The sequence below is a fragment of the Emys orbicularis genome, chromosome 2, assembly GCF_028017835.1.
Source record: "Emys orbicularis isolate rEmyOrb1 chromosome 2, rEmyOrb1.hap1, whole genome shotgun sequence".
In the NCBI taxonomy this organism is placed as follows: Eukaryota; Metazoa; Chordata; order Testudines; family Emydidae; genus Emys; species Emys orbicularis.
Genome location: NC_088684.1, coordinates 2,472,740 through 2,494,757, shown reverse-complemented (window position 1 = coordinate 2,494,757; position 22,018 = coordinate 2,472,740). Strand labels below are relative to the sequence as shown.

At 61.4% G+C, this 22,018-nt stretch overlaps 1 protein-coding gene across 1 annotated transcript; it reads left to right on the top strand.

The window, feature by feature from the left end:
• Positions 1-5,950: 5,950 nt before the first annotated feature.
• Positions 5,951-21,512, top strand: LOC135873577 (F-box/LRR-repeat protein 6-like). The gene is made up of 10 exons (XM_065398194.1): positions 5,951-6,034; positions 7,711-8,537; positions 13,309-13,467; positions 13,683-13,746; positions 14,146-14,277; positions 14,842-14,949; positions 15,484-15,597; positions 17,377-17,608; positions 20,287-20,527; positions 21,029-21,512. Exons 2-10 carry the CDS (start codon positions 8,023-8,025, stop codon positions 21,195-21,197), a joined length of 1,734 nt encoding a protein of 577 aa, XP_065254266.1. The 5' UTR covers positions 5,951-6,034; positions 7,711-8,022; the 3' UTR covers positions 21,198-21,512.
• Positions 21,513-22,018: the final 506 nt, after the last annotated feature.

Sequence of the window (22,018 nt, the reverse complement as noted above, 5' to 3'; positions counted from 1 at the left end):
GCCCCTCACTCCCGACCCACAGCCCCCTGCTACCCCAGCCCTGGGTCCCCCCACCCCCAGCTCTGCCAGTGCCCCTCACTCCCGACCCACAGCCCCCTGCTAGCCCAGCCCTGGGTCCCCCCAGCTCTGCTGGTGCCCCTCACTCCCGACCCGCAGCCCCCTATCCCAGGCCTATGTCCCCCCAGCTGTGCCAGTGCCCCTTACTCCTGACCCACAGCCCCTGCCAGCCCAGCCCCTTTGCTGTGAGTTTGCACAGGTTGTCGGCAGCTACAGCAGCAAAGCATTGGGAGGCCCCCAAGGTTGCAGGGCAAGTGGTGACGCAGCCCCTCCCTGCTCCAGATTGCAACCTGGAATGTCCTACAGGCACCTCATCCTTGCGGCCGGCCTGATGCTGCTTCCTCTAACCCAGGGGTCCCCAATGCGGTGCCCGCGGGCGCCATTGCGCCCGCCGGGGCATCCATGTGTGCCCGCCTACTGGCTGCCGGAAAAGCAGCCGCCGAAATGCTGCCGAGAAGCACTACCGCCAAAATGCCGCCTCTTGATGACGCTGCTTCACGGCAGCATTTCGGCGGCGACGCCGCTTGACGTCTCCGCTTCACGGCGGCGTTTCAGCGGCTGTTTGTCCAGCAGCCACGGTCCTCGGCGGCTAGTCGTCTGGTGCCCGCCCCACGGAAAAAGTTGGGGAGCACTGCTCTAACCCCTCCAGGGTGTTCATCTCAGGGGGCCATAGGGCAAGGCAAGTCACTGCAGTGTTACTGGAGCCAGAGTCCCGTTTGCACCCTTGGGAGGGCTCCCGGCAGTTGCCCTGTGGCAGCCGGCACAGAGCGGGCATGCCAGAAGTCAGGATGGCGGATCCCTTTGGAATCCGGCGATTAAAAAGACCCTCCTGCCCAAGTGCAGATGCAGAACGGGGGTGGGAACAACTGGCTGTCCCTATGCCAAGGGAGGAGTGGGTAAGTCAGAAATGCAGAGCTGCCCCGGAAATCAACACAGCCCAGCACGGCTCAGGAATTCAGGTTCTGCAAACCTCCCTGCTCTTGTACACGGCCACAAGCTCTTCAGGGCACGGATCATGCTGAGCTCTAGAGCTGAGCGCCAGGTGCTGGGATAAGAGCATCGAGCACCTCGACAAACCTCGCACGGCTCCTTCCCCGCAGGCAGCGTGCGCCAGGCCAATTGTGCAACGGGGCCTGCGGGAAGTTGTGCAATGGGTGTTTCTGAGCGGGCAGAGATCCACCCGCTCCAAGTTTAACACGACAGCTACCAACAGCAGCAGCTTTCAGATCCAGCCCCAGCACTGATCTCCCTGCCCTCCTGCCGCAGGAAGCCGAGTCTGCTCCACAAACCAGGACTTCCTTTAACCTGAGCTAAATGGACCTGCCACTAGTGTCCCTGTGGAACTCCAGGGGCTCAGATGATGGGAGAAAGAAGGCGGCTGGACGGACCAGTTCTCGTTCATCCTAGAGCTAAATTACCCCATCGTACCTTTGGCCATCCGCAGTGCCCTTCTCTGCAGCCTCAGGAGATTCTCTCTCACGGTTGGGAGGCAGCCAGACAGCCCATGAGATGAGACTCCAGCACCACTCAAGGTCCCCAACACCTCCTGAGCTCTCTCCGGGCAAGTCCTGGAAATGCAGAGCCCTGCAGCGTGAGACACCATCTCCACCAGCACAAGTCGCCTTACCCATGGCCACGCTCACTCCCACCTGGAGCTGAGCCTCTCACACACCTTAGGGTCCTTGGTGAATTTCATCAACCCGCAGTCACTCCCTCCTCTAAATCTCTACAGCCCAGGGCCCAACACCCAAACAAGTCACCCACTATTAACCTCTATCCAAACAGGCCAGCTGCTGCTCACCACAGCTCCCTGCTTCGCCCCACCCAGCCAGCGGCCAACACACCACAACGCTTCCCCTCCTACCAGGGGTTATTCATTTCCCCGAAGAGCTTTTTATGGAGACGCCTTATCAAAAGTGTTGTGAAATCCCCACTAAGCACCCAATGGGCCCCTCTTATCTGCTAGTTTATTGGCTTCTTCTGAGAACCCCAGCCAGCCCGTCAGAGCTGCCTGATTGAGGACTGAGCCGGCTGGATCCGGACCAGTGACCCCCACCCCGACCGCACTCCTTATGGCCCGTTATTTAGGAGTTATAGATGCCAGTGGCTCTCAGCAGGGGTAGGTGCACCCCGGGGGTACTGAGAGGTCTTGCGGGGGTCCATCAGCTCATCTGGATAGTTGCATGGTTTTACAACAGGCTACAGAAAAAGCACTAGCGATGTCAGGACAAACTCAGACTTCACACCACGACTCGTGTCCACGGCTCTGTGCACTGACATGCACGTGCGATAGTTGGTTTATTTGATACCGACACGATAGAAATGAGAAGGGAAGCCGTTGCTCAGTCCTGGCCTGGCTGTGACACTGAGGTGAAACCTGGGGGCAGGGCAGACAAATCCGAGTCCTGCCAGTGGGGCAGGAGCCTGGAAAGGTCCAGAGCCGCTGGTCCATACAACGGCCTAAGAGCCTCTCACAGCCCCTGCCCCGGCCCACGCCCCACATCATGCCTGGGCGACTGGGGGCCCTGGGGGCTTTCCCAGCCCCCCTCCCCGGGCAGGAATCACCCCAGGCCGGGCCCCTGGCTCTGCCCCTGCCGGGGAGCTCCCCAGCCCCCCGGGTTGCCTGGGCCTGGAGAACGGCTCCCCCTGGCCGAGCCTCGGGCTCCGGGCCGCCAATGCTGCGGGGCTCCGGGCATGTCCCCCAGGGTCCGTCCCCACTTCCCCCCCGTTCCCCTTCCTCATGGCCCCCCTTCCCAGCCCTCCCACCCCCACTTCCCCCATCCCCCTTCTCCCCCCAGTCCCCTTCCTCACGGCCCCCCTTCCCAGCCCTCCCACCCCCACTTCCCCCCATCCCCCTTCTCCCCCCGTTCCCCTTCCTCACGGCCCCCCTTCCCAGCCCTCCCACCCCCACTTCCCCCGTCCCCCTTCTCCCCCCGTTCCCCATCCTCACGGCCCCCCTTCCCAGCCCTCCCACCCCCACTTCCCCCGTCCCCCTTCTCCCCCCGTTCCCCATCCTCACAGCCCCCCTTCCCAGCCCTCCCACCCCCACTTCCCCCGTCCCCCTTCTCCCCCCGTTCCCCATCCTCACAGCCCCCCTTCCCAGCCCTCCCACCCCCACTTCCCCCGTCCCCCTTCTCCCCCCGTTCCCCATCCTCACAGCCTCCCTTCCCAGCCCTCCCACCCCCACTTCCCTCTGTCCCCACTTCTCCCCCAGTCCCCTTCCTCACGGCCCCCCTTCCCAGCCCTCCCACCCCCACTTCCCCCCATCCCCCTTCTCCCCCGTTCCCCTTCCTCACAGCCCCCCTTCCCAGCCCTCCCGCCCCCACTTCCCCCCGTCCCCCTTCTCCCCCCAGTCCCCTTCCTCACAGCCCCCCTTCCCAGCCCTCCCACCCCACTTCCCCCCGTCCCCCTTCTCCCCCCGTTCCCCATCCTCACAGCCCCCCTTCCCAGCCCTCCCACCCCCACTTCCCCCCATCCCCCTTCTCCCCCCATTCCCCATCCTCACAGCCCCCCTTCCCAGCCCTCCCACCCCCACTTCCCCCCATCCCCCTTCTCCCCCCGTTCCCCATCCTCACAGCCCCCCTTCCCAGCCCTCCCACCCCCACTTCCCCCGTCCCCCTTCTACCCCCGTTCCCCATCCTCACAGCCCCCCTTCCCAGCCCTCCCACCCCCACTTCCCCCGTCCCCCTTCTCCCCCCGTTCCCCATCCTCACAGCCCCCCTTCCCAGCCCTCCCACCCCCACTTCCCCCCGTCCCCCTTCTCCCCCCGTTCCCCATCCTCACAGCCCCCCGTCCCCCTTCTCCCCCCGTTCCCCATCCTCACAGCCCCCCTTCCCAGCCCTCCCACCCCCACTTCCCCCGTCCCCCTTCTCCCCCCGTTCCCCATCCTCACAGCCCCCCTTCCCAGCCCTCCCACCCCCACTTCCCCCGTCCCCCTTCTCCCCCCGTTCCCCATCCTCACAGCCCCCCTTCCCAGCCCTCCCACCCCCACTTCCCCCGTCCCCCTTCTCCCCCAGTCCCCTTCCTCACAGCCCCCCTTCCCAGCCCTCCCACCCCCACTTCCCCCGTCCCCCTTCTCCCCCCGTTCCCCTTCCTCACGGCCCCCCTTCCCAGCCCTCCCACCCCCACTTCCCCCGTCCCCCTTCTCCCCCTGTTCCCCTTCCTCACGGCCCCCCTTCCCAGCCCTCCCACCCCCACTTCCCCCATCCCCCTTCTCCCCCCATTCCCCATCCTCACAGCCCCCCTTCCCAGCCCTCCCACCCCCACTTCCCCCCATCCCCCTTCTCCCCCCGTTCCCCATCCTCACAGCCCCCCTTCCCAGCCCTCCCACCCCCACTTCCCCCGTCCCCTTTCTACCCCCGTTCCCCATCCTCACAGCCCCCCTTCCCAGCCCTCCCACCCCCACTTCCCCCGTCCCCCTTCTCCCCCCGTTCCCCATCCTCACAGCCCCCCTTCCCAGCCCTCCCACCCCCACTTCCCCCCGTCCCCCTTCTCCCCCCGTTCCCCATCCTCACGGCCCCCCTTCCCAGCCCTCCCGTCCCCACTTCCCTCCTCCCCCCTTCTCCCCCCGTTCCCCATCCTCACAGCCCCCCTTCCCAGCCCTCCCACCCCCACTTCCCCCCGTCCCCCTTCTCCCCCCGTTCCCCATCCTCACAGCCCCCCTTCCCAGCCCTCCTGTCCCCACTTCCCCCCCCTTCTACCCCCGTTCCCCATCCTCACGGCCCCCCTTCCCAGCCCTCCCACCCCCACTTCCCCCGTCCCCCTTCTCCCCCCGTTCCCCATCCTCACAGCCCCCCTTCCCAGCCCTCCCACCCCCACTTCCCCCCGTCCCCCTTCTCCCCCCGTTCCCCATCCTCACGGCCCCCCTTCCCAGCCCTCCCGTCCCCACTTCCCTCCTCCCCCCTTCTCCCCCCGTTCCCCATCCTCACAGCCCCCCTTCCCAGCCCTCCCACCCCCACTTCCCCCCGTCCCCCTTCTCCCCCCGTTCCCCATCCTCACGGCCCCCCTTCCCAGCCCTCCCACCCCCACTTCCCCCGTCCCCCTTCTCCCCCCGTTCCCCATCCTCACGGCCCCCCTTCCCAGCCCTCCCACCCCCACTTCCCCCGTCCCCCTTCTCCCCCCGTTCCCCATCCTCACGGCCCCCCTTCCCAGCCCTCCCGTCCCCACTTCCCTCCTCCCCCCTTCTCCCCCCGTTCCCCATCCTCACAGCCCCCCTTCCCAGCCCTCCCACCCCCACTTCCCCCCGTCCCCCTTCTCCCCCCGTTCCCCATCCTCACGGCCCCCCTTCCCAGCCCTCCCACCCCCACTTCCCCCGTCCCCCTTCTCCCCCCGTTCCCCATCCTCACGGCCCCCCTTCCCAGCCCTCCCACCCCCACTTCCCCCGTCCCCCTTCTCCCCCCGTTCCCCATCCTCACAGCCCCCCTTCCCAGCCCTCCCACCCCCACTTCCCCCCGTCCCCCTTCTCCCCCCGTTCCCCATCCTCACAGCCCCCCTTCCCAGCCCTCCCGTCCCCACTTCCCCCGTCCCCCTTCTCCCCCCGTTCCCCATCCTCACGGCCCCCCTTCCCAGCCCTCCCACCCCCACTTCCCCCCCTTCTCCCCCCGTTCCCCATCCTCACAGCCCCCCTTCCCAGCCCTCCCGTCCCCACTTCCCCCCGTCCCCCTTCTCCCCCCGTTCCCCATCCTCACGGCCCCCCTTCCCAGCCCTCCCACCCCCACTTCCCCCCCCATCTCCCCCCCTTCCCCTTCCTCACAGCCCCCCTTCCCAGCCCACCCACCCCCACTTCCCTCCTCCCCCCGCCTCCCCGGACCGCCACGTCCCCCCCCCCCGCTCTCTCACTCGCACGCGGCTCCAGCCTCCTTCCCGGTTCCGCGAGTGGGGTGGCCCCGCCCCGGAAGTGACGGATCCGGGATGGCGCCGCAACATCCGGCCTCGCGGGCCCCAGCCTGAGGAACCGGCGGCGCGCGCGGGGATCCCGGTCAGCAGCGCGCGGCTCCCCTGCCCCTTCCCACAATCCTCAGCGCGGGACCCCTGGGTTGCCCCACGGGACCCCTGACCACCACCCCTCCCCCACCGCACCCCGAGTCCCGTCCCTCCGCCCCTCCCCCACCCGTCCCGCTTCTCGCCCCCCCCACCCCGAGTCCCGTCCCCCCCGCCCCCACCCGTCCCGCTTCTCGCCCCTCCCCCACCCCGAGTCCCGTCCCCCCGCCCCCACCCGTCCCGCTTCTCGCCCCTCCCCCACCCCGAGTCCTGTCCCCCCGCCCCCACCCGTCCCGCTTCTCGCCCCTCCCCCACCCCGAGTCCTGTCCCCCCGCCCCCACCCGTCCTGCTTCCCGCCCCTCCCCCACCCCGAGTCCCGTCCCCCTTCTCGCCCCCACCCCACCCCGAGTCCTGTCCCCCCCCACCCGTCCCGCTTCTCGCCCCTCCCCCACCCTGAGTCCTGTCCCTCCGCCCCTCCCCCTTCTCACCCCGTCCCCCACCCCGAGTCCCGTCCCCCACCTCTCTCCACATTCAGTCCCCCTCGGAGCTTGCCAGGTCCGGGCTCCCAGGTTGCAGATTCAGCCGCATGTCTCCACCTGCGCCTTCCCCTCTGCCGTAGGATCAACTTTCCCCCTGGGCTGGACCCAGCAGGAGGATCCCAGCCCCCCAGCGCTGGCCTGAAGCAGTGCCATCCTCTGGCTAGAGCAGGGCAGGGAGAGCGCCACACCTCTCCGCCGCCAGTAAATTCACCCACCACATTGACATAAACGCAGATTTGCCCCCAGTGCCACGCCGGTTCCTGGAGTGTCACCCAGCTCCTGCAGCGTGCTCAGCCCCGAGTGACCCAGCAAGTCCACTCCCATGGCAGATCAGAAATGGGGCGCAGGGCTGGGGGTGACCCCAGGGTGAGAAGCCCTGAAGATAGGCAGATGTCTCCAGGGGCACTGGCAGGAGTTCATTGGGCGCTGTGTGGAAGAAGCGGGAAGTTAGGGCCGTGCATGTAAAGGCTCCTGGGAACAGTTATACTTTATTTCCCCTGTCGATCTCTCCGGGCTCTGGGTAGGTCACCCCCTTTGGGTTGGGTTAGAGTCTTTCTAGTTCAGGCTGGATCCAGACTCTCACTGGGGCGGGGTCTCTGGCATGTGCGATGCCGGAGTTCAGACTAGATGGTCAGGATGGTCCCTTCTGGCCATAAAATCCATTGATCTTTGTCGCAGAGTGTGGGGGGACACAAGGCCCTGCACCCCCGGCTTCCTGCGATTCACCATGACTCTCAGCCAGCCAGTAAAGCAGAAGGTTTATTTAGGCGACAGGAACACAGTCCAAGACAGGTCTTGCAGGCACAGACAACAGGACCTCCTCAGTTAGGTCCATCTTGGGCTCCCAGGGCGCCCCAGCCCCCTTGGGAGGTCAGAGCCCAGTCTGCCTCCCAGCCAGCTCCTGAAACTCTGCCTTCAGCCACCCCTCCCACAGCCTTTGTTCAGTTTCCCGGGTAAAGGTGTCACCTGGCCTCTAACCCCTTCCTGGGTTCTCATGTTACGTGCTCAGGTATTCTCCGTCGGTCAGTCTCCCATCCCCCAATGCAGACTATCCTAGCCACACTCCCCTGTCAGCATTCACAGACCACAGTAAGAACAGTCCCAGTTCGTCACAATCTTCATTCCCAATTTACAGCTGGGGAAACGGAGTTGCAGAGAGGTGTCACCTGGGGTCGAACATCCCCATCAGAGCCGGGAACAGAACACACATCCGTCATTTCGAGCACCACGCCCTGTCCATGGGTGAACACTCGGAGGCTGGAACCAGTGAATGAGATTCAGCTTTTGTCCTTGGCCTGTGTTGGTTTTCACTTAGCTGCCGGGGTGCCTCAGTAGGAACATGCGGCCAGGACCCGAACGCTCCTAGCAGGGATTGTCACCTGTCTTTTGTGCCAGAAACGTGTGGCCAGATTGTCCCTGCCGATTAGCCCAGCCGATACGGGCTACTATGGAAGAGCCCAGGGCAGCAGAGAACTTGGGAGAGGCTGGGGCTTCTTCAGAACCATCCGGCACAGGGCAGAATGCTTCCAAGAAGCAGAGCACCAAGGCAAGTGGGAGACCAGGGGATGCCAGCAAGGCCTCTAAAAAGAAGAAGGCTTTCAAGGCCCCCAGGAGAGTGGCCCCGGACTACTTTGTTCAAGAGACGGACAATGACATGCTGCTGATCATTTCCAACATAGGTGACGGGCAAGACCGCCCTCCCAGGAGAGTGGCAAAGAGAAAGCACCAAGCGCCAGCAAAGAATCAGCGGCTGCAGCGCATCCAAAAGACGGGTGTGGCAGGAGAGAGAAAGAGAGAGAAAGGAGGGGCTCTGGCTGCAAAGGAGTCTGTGCTTGGGGGCCAGGCTGAGGAAAGCGGGGCAGCTGCTGGGGCCTCCTGGGGAGAGCGCCTCCCAGTAGAAATCCTGGTGCAGATCTTCCAGTCTTTGGTGGCGTCTGAGGGGGCCGTGCCCTTGCTCTGCAGGTATGTGGAGGTACTGGGAAGTGGGTTAGCAGGGACCATGCGGTCAGCACGGCACAGTCACTCAATGCTTACGGGAGCACGCTCGCGGGCTTCCTTCTCTTTGGGCTAGTATTCCATCCTTGCTTCCTGCTTTGCTGGGGTCGGAGGGAATGGGGGGCCGGGGTGATGAGAGGAGGGATGGTCTAGTGGTTAGGGCACTAGCTTGGGACTTTGGTTCCATTCAGATGATCACAACGGTCCCTTCCGGCCTTGGAATCTATGAATTCCTTGCTCCGTCACAGACTTTCTGGGTGACCTCGCGTCACGGACTCACAGATCGTGCCCACTCTTGGCCCTGTGCGGTCCGTGGGGGGTGCCCCTTTCAGTGAGACAGCCCTTCTCGAGGGTCCACTCTCTCTCGGGGTTAGGCCCCTCCACCTCCTGGAGCCGCACCTCTCTGAGCCTTAGCACGTCTGTCTCTCACCGTGGGCCCCCTCAGGGAGTCCACGCGCTCTGACCCCCAGGGCCTCCACCCCCGAAGGGGTTGATGCAACCCTGTTCTCCAGCCCGGAGCGACTCTCAGCCAGCGTGAAACAGGAGGGTTTATTGAACGTTGAACACAGCACAGGAAACTCTCAGAGCCTCAGGCCTGGCCTCCCTCAGCCCAGCACATCCCAGTCCCCCTGCATCCAGGTGGGCTCTGCCTGCTCCCCCTCTCCAGCCCAGAGCATCTGATATCACCGGCCCCAAGCCCTGCCTCTGTCCATTGTCTTCTATCCAGGTAAACAGGGTCGCCTGGGCTTCCTCTCCCCTCTTCCGTCCTCTGGCCCCCTCTGGCTGGAACCGCTGGTTAGGTCACCGGGGTCCTCTCTTCACAGCCCACTGTCCTCCCACTGGCCAGAACCGGCTGCGACTCCTGAGCTGGGCCTCCGGGTCGCCAGGTCACCAGTCGCTGAGGTGTCCATCCTCCAGGCCATTGGCTGGGGTCCCAAGTTCCCTCGCTGGTCCTCTGTAACAACAAACTTCCTCTCCCCTCACCTCGTTAAACCAGTAACACCCAGGGAAACTGAGTCCCACCCCCTCTGCATGCAAACCATTGGAAAAACACGGAAAAAAACAAGAAAATCCCCCACTTTGTCACACCTCGGGCAAGTCACTTAGGGCCAGCTTTGTAAAGATCTTGAAATCAATGGGAGTCAGGTACTAGACGCCTTTGAAAATCCCACTAGGCACCTAAATACCTTTAAAAATCTGGCCCTTTGTCCCTCTGCCTAAGTTCCCTTTCTCTCCAGAGGGGACAATAGCTGTGCCCTGCCCTCCAGGGCCGTTTGTGAGGATAAATTGCTAAATCCATTGAAGAGTGTGCAATGCTCAGATCCTCTGGTGATGGGGCCCGTACAGTGTATTCATTTAGATGGAATAAAGGGGCCCAAAGACTCAAAGGTGTTAACAAGACACTGTACCAGTCCAACATTAAATTGTGTTGAACAAGGTTCAGGGTTTGGTACGCAGAGACCTCAGCCTGCATAGTCCCATGGCAAACACCCCATTAAACGTCCTTTTCACCCTTATTAAAGACACAGAAAAGAAGGGAGGGGGATAAAATGTGAAAGCATTTGAAATGTCAGATCTCCCTTGTTCCCTTTCCCTTCAGCTGGAGCGAGTTTTTAGAACCAACCCCCGTTAGACACTCGTCTGGTGTTAAAGAGGCAATAATTGTCCGGGGAGGAAGAGCGAAGACGTTAGTAGAGATGGGCTGGAGCTGGCATTGTGGCTGATGTTCAAGTCCAATCCCGTTCCCTAAAAGACAAAACAAGACAAATACACTCACGAGGGAAGGAAAAAAGAGCAGCAAAGATGCAGCTCCCGTCTCTGGTGCTGACTCTCACTTGCAGACTCCCTGCTGGAGAAACACAGACCCAGCCCACAGTCTGATCCGCCACGCTGAGACTTGGCAAACTCGGACCAGCCTCAGGCTGTTCAGGACGTTGCTTAGCTGCGTCTCGTCACAGGCTCACAGCAGTGGTGGGGAATGAGCAGTCTTGTCCAGCTAAGCCAGCCTGTTGTGAGACAGAAGGGAAAAGGAGAGGGCTAGGAAAGAAAAGAAATAAGATGGGGAAGGAAAAGGACAGGTTAGGTTTGGGGGAGGGGAGTGTCTCACATCCCAGGTGGCATTCAGGATTCAGCCAGCGTTGGTAGAGGTGATGGTGCCATCTGGGTCCCTCTCTCTGGCCCACTCCGGTCAGGACACCTGTCAGGATTAGGATGGAGAAGGCACAGGGTGTCATGCTGGGTCCCAGGAGATGGTGCGGGTGGCAGCCGTGATGATGAAGGTTGCTCCTTCCCCATCACTCAGTCAGACGGTAGTCCCGTCCCGTCCTTTCAGGCAGCCACTGCTGTGATCGCTGCCTTTTCACACCCTTCCACATCCACGCGTGTTGTGAGACGTTAGTGTGAGACAATCGTTCACTCACTTTTCACAGTTGAGCTCACAACGAGGGTAACTTTCTAGGCTCAGTTATCACAACACGTTAGTACCTAAGACAGAGGGTAACGAGGGATGTGACGTGGTGGGATCTCAGGGTTAGCCTCTCTGATTCCAGATCCAAGCCGGTCCCTTCACTCATTGCAAGCTGGCTGTAACGGCTGGCACTGCAAACTGACCCTCCTGGTTCTGCAGGCCGAGCTAGACGCTCTCTGCCCCTGCCAGCGTCGCCACCGATGCAGGTTCTGCAGCAGGGAGCCAGCTGCCAATTCTGCTGGTGTTGGGGGAGGCAGAATCCAATGCCTCTCGGGATCATTGGCCCTGCATGCTGCCCTGGCCCATTGTAATGAATGCTCAGTAGAACATCTTCGAGACCTACCAGGAGCTGGGCAGTTGAGTACAAAGGGGGCACTTTGCTGACCCACAGCCTGATGCCTAGAGCGATGGGATTCACTTACCAGAATAGTCCAGACACCCTGCCATCGTGTGTCTATCACTGGCGTGGCTTTGAACTCGTTTTGTAAAGCAGTAGTCCAGGAAGAGAAGACAGGCGGCCATGAGGGCTCTTCTCCCAGAGCTTAGAAACCCCTCACTTGACAACGTCTCTAAGTATTTCCGAGGCTCCTTTCACCATGCCGTGTTCTCCCGTCGTGTCTCTCCACCTTCCCCGGTCCCACCTGATGGGCTAACCAGAGCAGTGGTGAGGTAGCCCAATGCCTCGGGGGGGTCAGCCTGCAGTCCCTGTGTTATGGGTCTCCAGTACCCCCAGGGGAATCTTACATTGACATTCTGCACAGGTGCCCTGTGCCCCCAGCCGCTGGGCACTTGAACCAATCTAAATGGGCTTGGAAGGATTAGATTTGTACTGGTAAATAGCGGTAAACGTCGATTTCAGCATGCACACCCACAAACCGAGGAAAAGGTATTCCCAGCACTAATAATCAACATGTACAGATGGGCAATGTAAGAGAAGTGCTGCTTGTGTGTAAAGCGTGTTGTAATGCTGGTGCTAAGGGAGCTGAAGCAGAGGTGCCATTTAGGTAGCTTTAACTTTTGAATCTCAACTGCTACTTTCGTTAAATAATTATTGTCTGTGCTCAACCCCCACCCCTAATAATTTCACACAACTGTGAAAACGTAAATTGGTAAAAGTCTAAACAAAACCGGCTTACAAATAAACAGAATCCGAGAACGGTAGGACTGGCAGGGACCTCGAGAGGTCAGATAGTCCCGCCCCCTGCACTCCTGGCAGGACTAGGTATTAGCTAGACCATTGATATTATGTGTAAGAATTATAAAGAATAAAAAGTGAATTCTGCCAAGCCAAAATATAAACCTCCCAGAGCAGGGCCTGGCTGATAAGTTCAGGGTGTCACAGGAGGGCTGGGGGCAAACCAACCCCCAACCCTGTCATCTCAGTCCCCAGAACCCCGCTGTAAACCAACAGACTGAGAAGGAACTGGGACCAAAGTCAGTCCTGGGGCAAGCACTTGCAGCTCCCTGCTGAAGTCACCAGGTGTTGCTGCCACCTACTCCATGGCTGAATTTGGCCCAGTAGCTTGATCCTGGCCTTGAGGGACATCACCAGTGCGCGCTGGCACTCAACAAGGAGGAGGAGTGGCCAGAGTTGTGCTCCTCAGTGGAGATGGCCGGTGGTACCTATTGGTCAGCCTCGGGCACCTCAGTGCCGTGGACAGCTGGCCCTATAATGTGCAAAGTTTGAAAGCCTAAGAGCAAGGCCTTGAGACGGGCCTGGTGGATAATGGGTGGCCAGTGACATTCACGGAGTGTGTGCATCACCGACTCTCCATGGGCAGAGGCCCCGGAGCCCACATCAGGGCCGGCTCCAGGCACCAGCTTGTCAAGCAGGTGCTTGGGGCAGCCACTCCGGAGAGGGGCGGCATGTCCAGCAATTCGGCGGCAATTCGGCGGACGGTCCCTCACTCCAGCTCGGAGCGAAGGACCTTCCGCCGCAGATCACGATCGCGGCTTTTTTTTTTTTTGGCTGCTTGGGGCGGCCAAAACCTTGGAGCCGGCCCTGGCCCACATGCGGCCTGTTCTGCCACCACTCCAGCCTGAGGGGCATTTCCAGGGGGCTCCCAGCGACGCTCATTGCTGTATTGGGTCACAGACTCGGGCGGAAGGGCTGGGGGAAGGGGTCTGACCCACCTGAAAAGCTCTGCCTGACCATTAGCTGGGCTCTCACCCGCTGGCGGTGGGCCCCTGGGGGCCCGCTGTGCTGAGATGGCTCCGCTACGTGTCTAAGCGGGCGTGTGCCATTGCAGTGACGGCTGTCTCCATCCCCAGAGTGGCCCGTGTGTGCCGGCTGTGGTACGGGGCAGCCTCCAATCCCGTGCTGTGGCAGAAGGTGTCAATCGGCTTCTGCTGGGTGGAGCCTGGCGAAAAGCAGCCTCCCCAGACCGAGAAGAGAATCCTCGGCACGATGGAGTGGCTGGTCCTGAACAGGTGGGTGCTGCGTTCTAGAGGGGGGTGTCCTATCCCCTGTGCATGACACATGCCTTGGCCCTCTCCTGCTGTCACCCCCACATTCCTTCCCACTCCAGCTCCCCTTAGGGGCTGGACGCTGCGCTGCCCCTCCTCCCTTTATACTGTCCTCTCCCAGGACGGCTGGATGCAGGCTGGCTCGGCAGCCAGATTAACTCTCTCTTTCCTCCATGCAGGTTTTCACTTCTCCGGGACTTTGCTCTTTGTCACTGGAAGAGCCACGTGCCCGTTGTCCTGCAGGTGAGACGGCAGGGGTCAGTTTGGCGTGATATTCTGCCATCCTTGGTGGCTGCTCCCCACGGGCAATGCCCTTCTGCCCTGGGACGCCGGCCAGCCCACACCGATCCCTGGTTTTGGATGAATGTAGCCATAGCTCTGTGAACAGGCGGCCTTCTGCGACTAAGAGCCAGTGGCACAAAGTGCAAAGGATATCCAGCCCTCAGGCTCCGAGTTTCGGGGCCTCTCTGCTGTCAGTCACAGCCTCTGTCAGCACTGAGAGCAGAATCGTCTTCCTCGCAGGGAATTTAATTGGAGCGAGGTGGCGAACGTGAATCCCCCAGCCTGCGTGTAGCCCGCCTTTTACAGGGTCTGCTCGTGGGCTGGCAGGGCCGGCTGGCTCACTGCCCTCTCTCGTTACAGGCCCTTGCGGAGTCCTGCCCCCTTCTCCTATCCCTCAAGCTGACCTACTGCAATGGAGTGACCACCAAGTCCCTGAGCACACTGGCCGAACGCTGCCCCCGGCTGGAAAGCTTAAACCTGCAGAATTCCCAGGTAGGGGCGTGCGGGGCTCTGCTGAGCTGAGGGGAGACGGGGTCAGTTTAGGCCAGGGAGCCCAGGAAGCCCTCCCAGAAATACAAGGGGGCCGTCCTGTGGGGCGATGCTGCAGCCACATCACTATTGCTACCTGCTGGGGGGGCGAGGCTAGGAAATGTGTCGTAAGGCCCATTCTGCCCAGCCCCCCAGGGGAGCACTGTGTGCCCTGCCAGAGAGGAGCCATCTGCCAGCCCTCTGGTCCCCTAGGAACGTGAGAACACTGAGCTACAGCCAATCAAATCCACCTGGCCTGCGCTGAGACTGTCAACTCCATTGCCTGGGACAGCGCCCAGCCCCCTCCCAGACATGCCTGACGAGCCCCTTATCCCGTCCCAGTATTGCTCGCCCAGACAGGGGCTTCCTAATCTGCTGTAGCCAACAGCTGTGTACAGGCATGGAGTTTTTTCTGTGGCTAATTAGCCAGCCCCTGCTCAGACAGCTTTGAGGGCGGTGCATGGCGTCTGGCTGCCTCGTGCTGGGTGGTAACCCCTCACTGGATGGCCTCCTCTGGTTTGTTCCCAGGTTGACTCCTCGGCTGTGGTGAGCTTTCTGGAGGCCGCTGGCTCTCGGATCCGGCAGCTCTGGCTGACGTACAGCAGCCAAACGAATGCCATCATCGCCACGCTCTCGGTAAGCCGGGCAAAGGCCGCCGGGGGAGGGGGAGTTGTAGAGGGGTTGGCCTTGCCCGAGTGTTCCCTGTCAGAGCTGGACTGCACCATACGTACGTGGGATGGGACAGTTTCTCAGCCTGCTTCGACAGAGGCTTATGAGACCCAGGAAGCTGCTTCTGCTGAGACTGGAACAACAAGAGGCAGGGGTTGAATTGGGAGTGGTGCTTCCCCAGGCTCCGCCCACAAGCCGGGCGCTCCCCATTCCCGACTCTGAAATGAGATGCCATTGAGTCAGTGTCAGATTTCCATTGTAACCATTCCTCTTCCTGGCAGCCCTGCTCAGCTGTGAAATGGTCAGCAGCTCACATTGCATCATTAGGTTTCAGAGTTAACACTCCATTGCGATGAACAGGGCAGATCGTACCTCTCAGGGCTGCTGTTCCAGGCTGTCTGTGGGTGTCACTGCATCCGTTACACTTGGGTCACATTGGGCGTGGGGCCTGACCGATCAGCCGGGAGTGCCTCATTCTCTGAACCTGTCGCCCCTCTGCAGAGCGGTTGCTGCCTTGGGCTGCAGCTCCTGGAGGTGACCACGGAGATCAAGCAGAGCAGCCAGCACCTCCAGCTCTCAGTAGAGCACCTGCAGGCAGCCTGCCAGCAGCTGCAGGTACCCGTGAGCTCTGCTTCCTTCCTCTCTCCGCTTCCCCTACCCCGGGAACCCTTTGCCGCCCTGCAGCGCCAATGCTAGCTTATTCCTTCCCCCGCTGGGTGGGTCCTTGGACATGGCAATTCTGGGTTCACAGGCTTCCCGGAAGCTCAGGTCGGTTCATTCTCCTGCCCCTTCCCTGTTCGGTCTGCGTCCCCCCCCTGCATTGGCAGCTTGTGTGGCCACCCATGGCTGCAAATGGTGCTCGGTTCAATGCAGTGCGCTCGCCCAGTGTGCCCCTGCAGCCAGGAGAGGTCTCCTGAGACCTGAGGGCGTCCCCTGCCACTGGGTGCTTTCTCTCTCTGGAGAGGCTGGGCAGTCCCTGGACGAGGGGCTCGCAGGTATTCACAGCGGGGCAGCTGCTTTTCAGCAGGTGATGCCTGCATGTCCTGGCATTGCTTTATGGCCGTGCATTGCCTTGCCCTCTCCCACGCTGCCCCCTGCTGGTGGGAGACCTCCCAAACCCTAGGTACCAGGCACCCCTTCAGATCCCTCCTAGAGACTTGCTTCTTCCCTAGACCCTCGCCCGTGTCCGGAGCTCTGCCCACCCCAGCGGTGTGTGCCAGTGACGTCATGTCTGGAGCTCACCCCTCCTCCAGTTTCCCTGGGCATCTGGGCAGACGCAGCTCAGACGATTGTGGTGCACGCTGCCCAGGGCAGGGCCGGTTTTATTGGTGCTGTGCACAGCGCTGGCATGTGCCTTCCCAGTGCACATCCAGGGCCTGGTTCGTTTCCGGACGGCCCTGAGCAGCCTGGCTGTCTCAGGGGTCGCCTCTCCCACTGTGCCCATTGCAGCTCCCTTCTGGGACAGGACTTCAGGGTGTCCTCAGGGGAACCCCTTCCTGCCTGCTGCTTGAGCCTGTCCAAGCCAGTTCTAGGACGCAGTGCAGGATCTGTTTGTTCCCTCTGTCTTCTGATTTGTGCCTGGAGCAGGGTGTCTGTCACCCCATGGGAGGCAGGCAGGGAGGGGAGGAGGTAGGGTTGATCTGCACTGGCTGTTTTAATTCTCCTGTGCCCTCCTGTCCCCATGATGGGCACGGTGTACATGCATGGAATAGAGACAGCTATAGTCCAAGGGTACTGCTGTTCCCAGCATGCAGTGCGTTTGGCTGCATTGCATGCTGGGATTTGTAGTTTCCCCGGGGTGCACTGTAGAGCATCAGGAGCTGCACCTGGTCAATGTTTGCTGCCTACTCTTTAAAGCAGCCCTGAGTGGAGCAGGCCAGGGGTTGCTCCTGCCCATAGGCACGAACTTTCCCTGGCGCCGGTGAGTGCTTGCGCCCCCTTGGCCCCGCCCCGACTCCACCCTTTCCCTGCCCCATTCTAACCCCTTCCCCAAAGTCCCCGCCCCCTCCCTGCCCCTATTGGACCCCTTCCCCAAATCCCGGCCCCGGCCCAGCCCCGCCTCTTCCCCGAGTGCGCCGCGTTCCTCCCCCTCCCTCTCAGCCACGCAAAACAGCTGTTTCGCGGCGCAAGCGCTGGGAGCTAGGGGGAAAAAGCGGGCACGCGGCGCGCTCAGGGGAGGAGGCGGAGCGGAGGCGGAGGTGAGCTGGGCGGGGGGGCGGGGAGCTGCCGGTGGGTGCTGAGCACCCCCCAATTTTTCCCCGTGGGTGCTCCAGCCCCAGAGCACCCACGGAGTCTGCTCCTATGCTCCTAGTAGTAGCCATCGTTGTCAGCTGATTGGGAGGTTGTTGTCTGGGGTTGGTGGGTCATTCCTGCCCCCATCTGTTTCCCTTCCAGGTGCTGCGTCTGCTCAATGTGGTCTGGTCCCCGAAGCCAAGCCCTCGGTTCGTCCCCACCTCCTTGGGCTTCCCACAACTAGAGGAGCTGTGCCTGGCCTCCACCTCTTATTCCTTTATCAGTGACGGCGTCCTGCAGAAGATCCTGCAGGCCTCCACCAGGCTGCGGGTACTGGATCTGCGTGGCTGCTTCCGCGTGACACCCAAGGGGCTGCAGGAGTTGCCGTGCCCTGGTGAGCCTTGGAGTCGCCCTCTCTGGGGAGGAGGAGGGGGGTGTCTCGTGTGGAGGACAGGTGCATCTGGTGCAGCTAGGGACAGTCTTTCTGCCTCCTGGTGAGGCCCTGAGCCTAATGTGTAGCACCTGCGGCTCGTGGGACCCTCCTGCCCGGCCCCTGAGCTCCTGGCCCGGGAGGCTAGTCCCTGGCCCCTCCCCTGCTGTTCCGCCTCCCCCGCAGCCTCAGCTCACTGAGCCGCGGCGGGGCTGCGAGTTCTTGCCGGGCAACTGACTCGGAGCTCTGTGCTGCGCGATGGCGTGGCTGGCTGTAGCCGGGCGACGCGGCTGCCTGTCCTGGTGCTCTGGGCGGCGCGGCTGTAGTGCCGCCAGCCACCGGTGCTCCAGGCAGCGCGGTAAGGGGACAGGGACCGGGGGGGTTGGATAGAGGGCAGGGGAGTTCAGGGTGGTGGGCGGGGGTGTGGATAAAGGTCGGGGCGGTCAGAGGGCGGGGAACAGGGGGGTTGAATGGGGGCAGGGGTCCCCGGGAGGCAGTCAGGAAGGAGGCAGGGTTGGATGGGGTGGCAGGGGGCAGTCAGGGTCAGGGAGAAGAGGTGGTTGGATGGGGAAGTCAGGAAGGAGAGGAGGGGTTGGAAGGGGCGGGGTGTCCAGGGGCGGTCAGGGGATGGGGGGGGTTGGATGGGACAGGAGTCCCGGGGGGGCTGTCAGGGGGTGAGACGCGGTGGGGGGTCAGATAGGGAGCGGGGGCCAGGCTATGCCTGGCTGTTTGGGGAGGCACAGCCTCCCCTAACCGTCCCTCCATACAATTTCGGAAACCCGATGTGGCCCTCAGGCCAAAAAGTTTGCCCGCCCCTGGTGTAGATGCCGGAGAGCTTTGGTTCTGTGCCCGGTCCTTGGCCGGCCCCTCTGTGCAGCACTCAGGTGAGGAAGCGCTGTCGTCCACCTGCCTTGTCGAGGTCTAGGGGGGCCTTGGACTCTGTGGAATAGTAGTTGCTATCCGCCCCAGAAATGGCTGCATTGCAGCAGGGCTTTGGAGTAGGTGAGCCTTCAGAAGGACAGCGTTTACAGACGTGTAGGGTCCTGCTTCCTGCAAGCTTTGCAAGGCCAGTGCGTGCTACCGTTTGAAAGGACAGCAGCAGAGTGAGGGGGCAGAGAGCGGAGATGAGCTGCTGAGACCCAGGGGAGGCACTGCAGGCTCTTTAGAGAGCAGCTGCTGAAGAGGAGAAGGCTCTCGCCCCAGTGGTGGTGAGTTCGGGTGGAGGCACACAGGAGGCCAGGGTTAGAAGGGGGGGAGGAGAGAAAAAAGGTCTCTGAGTTTGGCTTGAGCAAAGTCCACTGTAGGATTTCTGAATAACATCATGGAGGCCTAGAGCCAGAGGTGGATTAGAGGCACTGGTGATCGCTAGCTAGCTGATACGCCGTGTGTATAGAGAACTGTGGGTCTGTGGTGCTCGCAGCAGTCTGCAAATGGGAGGTGGTGTCAGTGTCATCAGCACCCTTATGCAGGTGGGGAAACTGAGGCATAGAGAGGGGGGATCTAACCCGGGAGTCCCGGCTCCCAGCCCTGTGCCCTGAGCACAGCTGACACCATTGTAAACGTGGCAAGGCCCACTAGGGTGCCTGGTGCTGTGGAAATGGGAGAGGATATAGTTATTCTAAAGCAACCCCCATCGTATAAGAACGGCCAGACTGGGTCAGATCAATGGTCCATCTAGCCCTGTAGCCTGTCCTCCGACTGTGGCCAGTGCCAGGTGCCCCAGAGGGAATGAACAGAACAGGGCAATCATCCAGTGATCCATCCCCCATGGTCTACTCCTAGCTTCTGTCAGTCAGATGTCTCAGGTGATCATGGGGCTGCATCCCTACCCAGCCTGGCTAATAGCCACTAATAGTCCTAGCCTCCAGGAACTTACCTAGTTCTTTATTGAATCCAGTTACACTTTTGGCCTTCACAACATCCCCTGGCAAAGAGTTCCACAGACTGACTGGGCGTTGTGTGAAGAAATAGTGCTTCTGTTTATTTTAAACCTGCTGCCTGTTAATTTCATTGGGTGACCCCTGGTTCTTGTTATGTGAAGGGATAAATAACACTTCCTTATTCCCCTTCTCCACACCAGTCAAGATTTTATAGACCTCTATCGTATTGCCCCTTAGTCGTCTCTTTCCCAAACTGAACAGTCCCAGTCTTATTAATCTCTCCTCATAGGGAAGCCATTCCATACCCCTACTCATTTTTGTTGTCCTTCTCTGAACCTTTTCCATTTCTAATGTATCTTTTTGGGGTTGGGGCAACCAGAACTACACGCCATATTCAAGGTGTAGGTGTACCATGGATGTATATAGAGGCATTATATTTACTGTCATATTATCCATCCCGTTCCTAACATTCTGTTACCTTGTTTGACTGCCGCTGCACATTGAGTGGATGTTTTCAGAGAACTCTATCCACAGTGATTCCAAGATCTTTTCTGAGTGGTAACAGCTAATTTAGACCCCATCATTTTATATGTAGAGTTGGGATGATGTTTTCCAATGTGCATTACTTTGCATTTACCAACATTGAATTTCATCTGCCATTGTGTTGCCCAGTCCCCCAGCTTTGTGAGGTCCCTTTGGAACTCTCGCAGTGCCTGGGACTGAACTCTCTCGAGTAACGTCGTATCTCTCTCCGCATCCCAGATCTAGAGCAGCTGTACCTGGGCCTGTACTGCAGCAATAACCACCTGCTCCTGCCCTCGGTGGGCAGCCATCTGCTCACCTGGAAGTGGCACCACAGCCTGCAGGAGCTCGATCTGGCAGGGCAGCGCTTCAGCGAGCACGACCTGGAGTGCGCCATGGCCGCCTTCGGGCAGGGCAGCAGCCGGGCAGCCCTGCGATCCCTCAACCTGACTGGGACCAAGGTCACCGTGAGCACTGTCAGGTGAGTGCCACCAGGGGGGCTGGGGGCAGCCAGCTGGGAGCCCCCTGCTCTTCCAGGCTTGGTGCTCACCGGCCATGGCTGCGTTCCCCCCGGGACCTGAGCTGCAAAGCCTCCCTCTCGCCCGGAGAGCTGCTGTGTGTAACTGACTCTCTGCATGGCTGGCTCGCAGTTCAGCTGCTGCAGCCTCCTCTCCCCCGAAAACCAGCCTCTCCTGCTCCGCCGGCCTCCGCCCCCCGAGTCCCTTCGCTGCCCCGCTCTCCTTCCGCACTGCGGCCCTGTCCCGCTGCGCCGCCTCTTCCTGGCTGGGCCCTTCTGCTCAGCTCCCACATGGCCTCCCACCTTCTCTTGTGCCACCACTGGCATGTGGGCCGGCCCCTGGCCTCCTTCAGCCTCCCACCATGGCTCCGCTCCGCGCTGGGTCTGCCGCCCCACGTGCTAAATCTAGGGGGACGCCCCATGTAGCCGAGGGATGCAATTCGAGGCATTTCTGCTTCCCCACAGTGCCCTGATCATCAGCTGTCCTGCCCTGAGCTACCTCAACCTGTCGTCCTGCCGCTACCTGCCCCGGGGCATGAAGAAGGTGTATCGGGGCCAGGAGGACATCCACCAGTGCTTGAGCAAGCTGCTGGCCAGCGCCGACGAGCCGGCCGCTGCACAGGATACGTCGTAATGACACCAGCACCTCCCCTCTCCAGAGACAGGCCTGAGGCCCAGGCCTGCGCCAGGAGCAACCCCACGCACAGGCTGAGTGCCAGGGGCTGGTGTTTCGCTGGGACGTTCCTGGCAGCGTGGGTGGCACCTGGGCACCCACCTGGTGCTGTAGCAGCAGGCAGCCTGTTCCCCTGGGAGGAGCAGCCGTGCCTGGTCCCCCGCTCCCCATTTTGATAGCGCCCCCTTTTTGTATGACGTTCCTCTTGGATTTGTCAGTGTTTTACTGTCCGGCGCAGCGCCCGGTGCTCCAAAATAAAGGGCTGTTCCTGCAGGGAATTCATGGGTCTGTCCCCAGGGCCTGGCGCTCACCGTGCAGGGAGGGACTTGCCCGCTGCTGCAGCCTGGCAGGGAGTCAGAGCCCTGGGGAGGAGGAGTGGGGAGCTGCAGGCCACCAAGCCCAGTGGATTCCAGCAACCACATGGCTTTTGTAACCCAGCTTCTCAGGGGAAGGGGTGTTTCTCCACCCGGGGGCTTCGGGAGGCTTGGAGGACCCCAGGACACACACAACACTTCTCTGGCCCAGGCCTCTCCTGAGCTGAATTCCTAGGCTGGGTTGTGGCACTTGTCAGGGTTTCTGGGGTGAATCGCTACCACCGGCTCATAGCAGGAGGGAGCCCTGTGTACGCCCCCCCCAGGGAAATTCCCCAGCCTCACTCCTTCTTTCTACAGGCTAGCAATTTACACACCCGCCTCGTTATACCCGAGTGCCCAGTCCCCGTCTTCTGGACACCCGCAGTGCACCCAGATCCGCTGCCTCCATGGACACAGCACCCCAGTTCA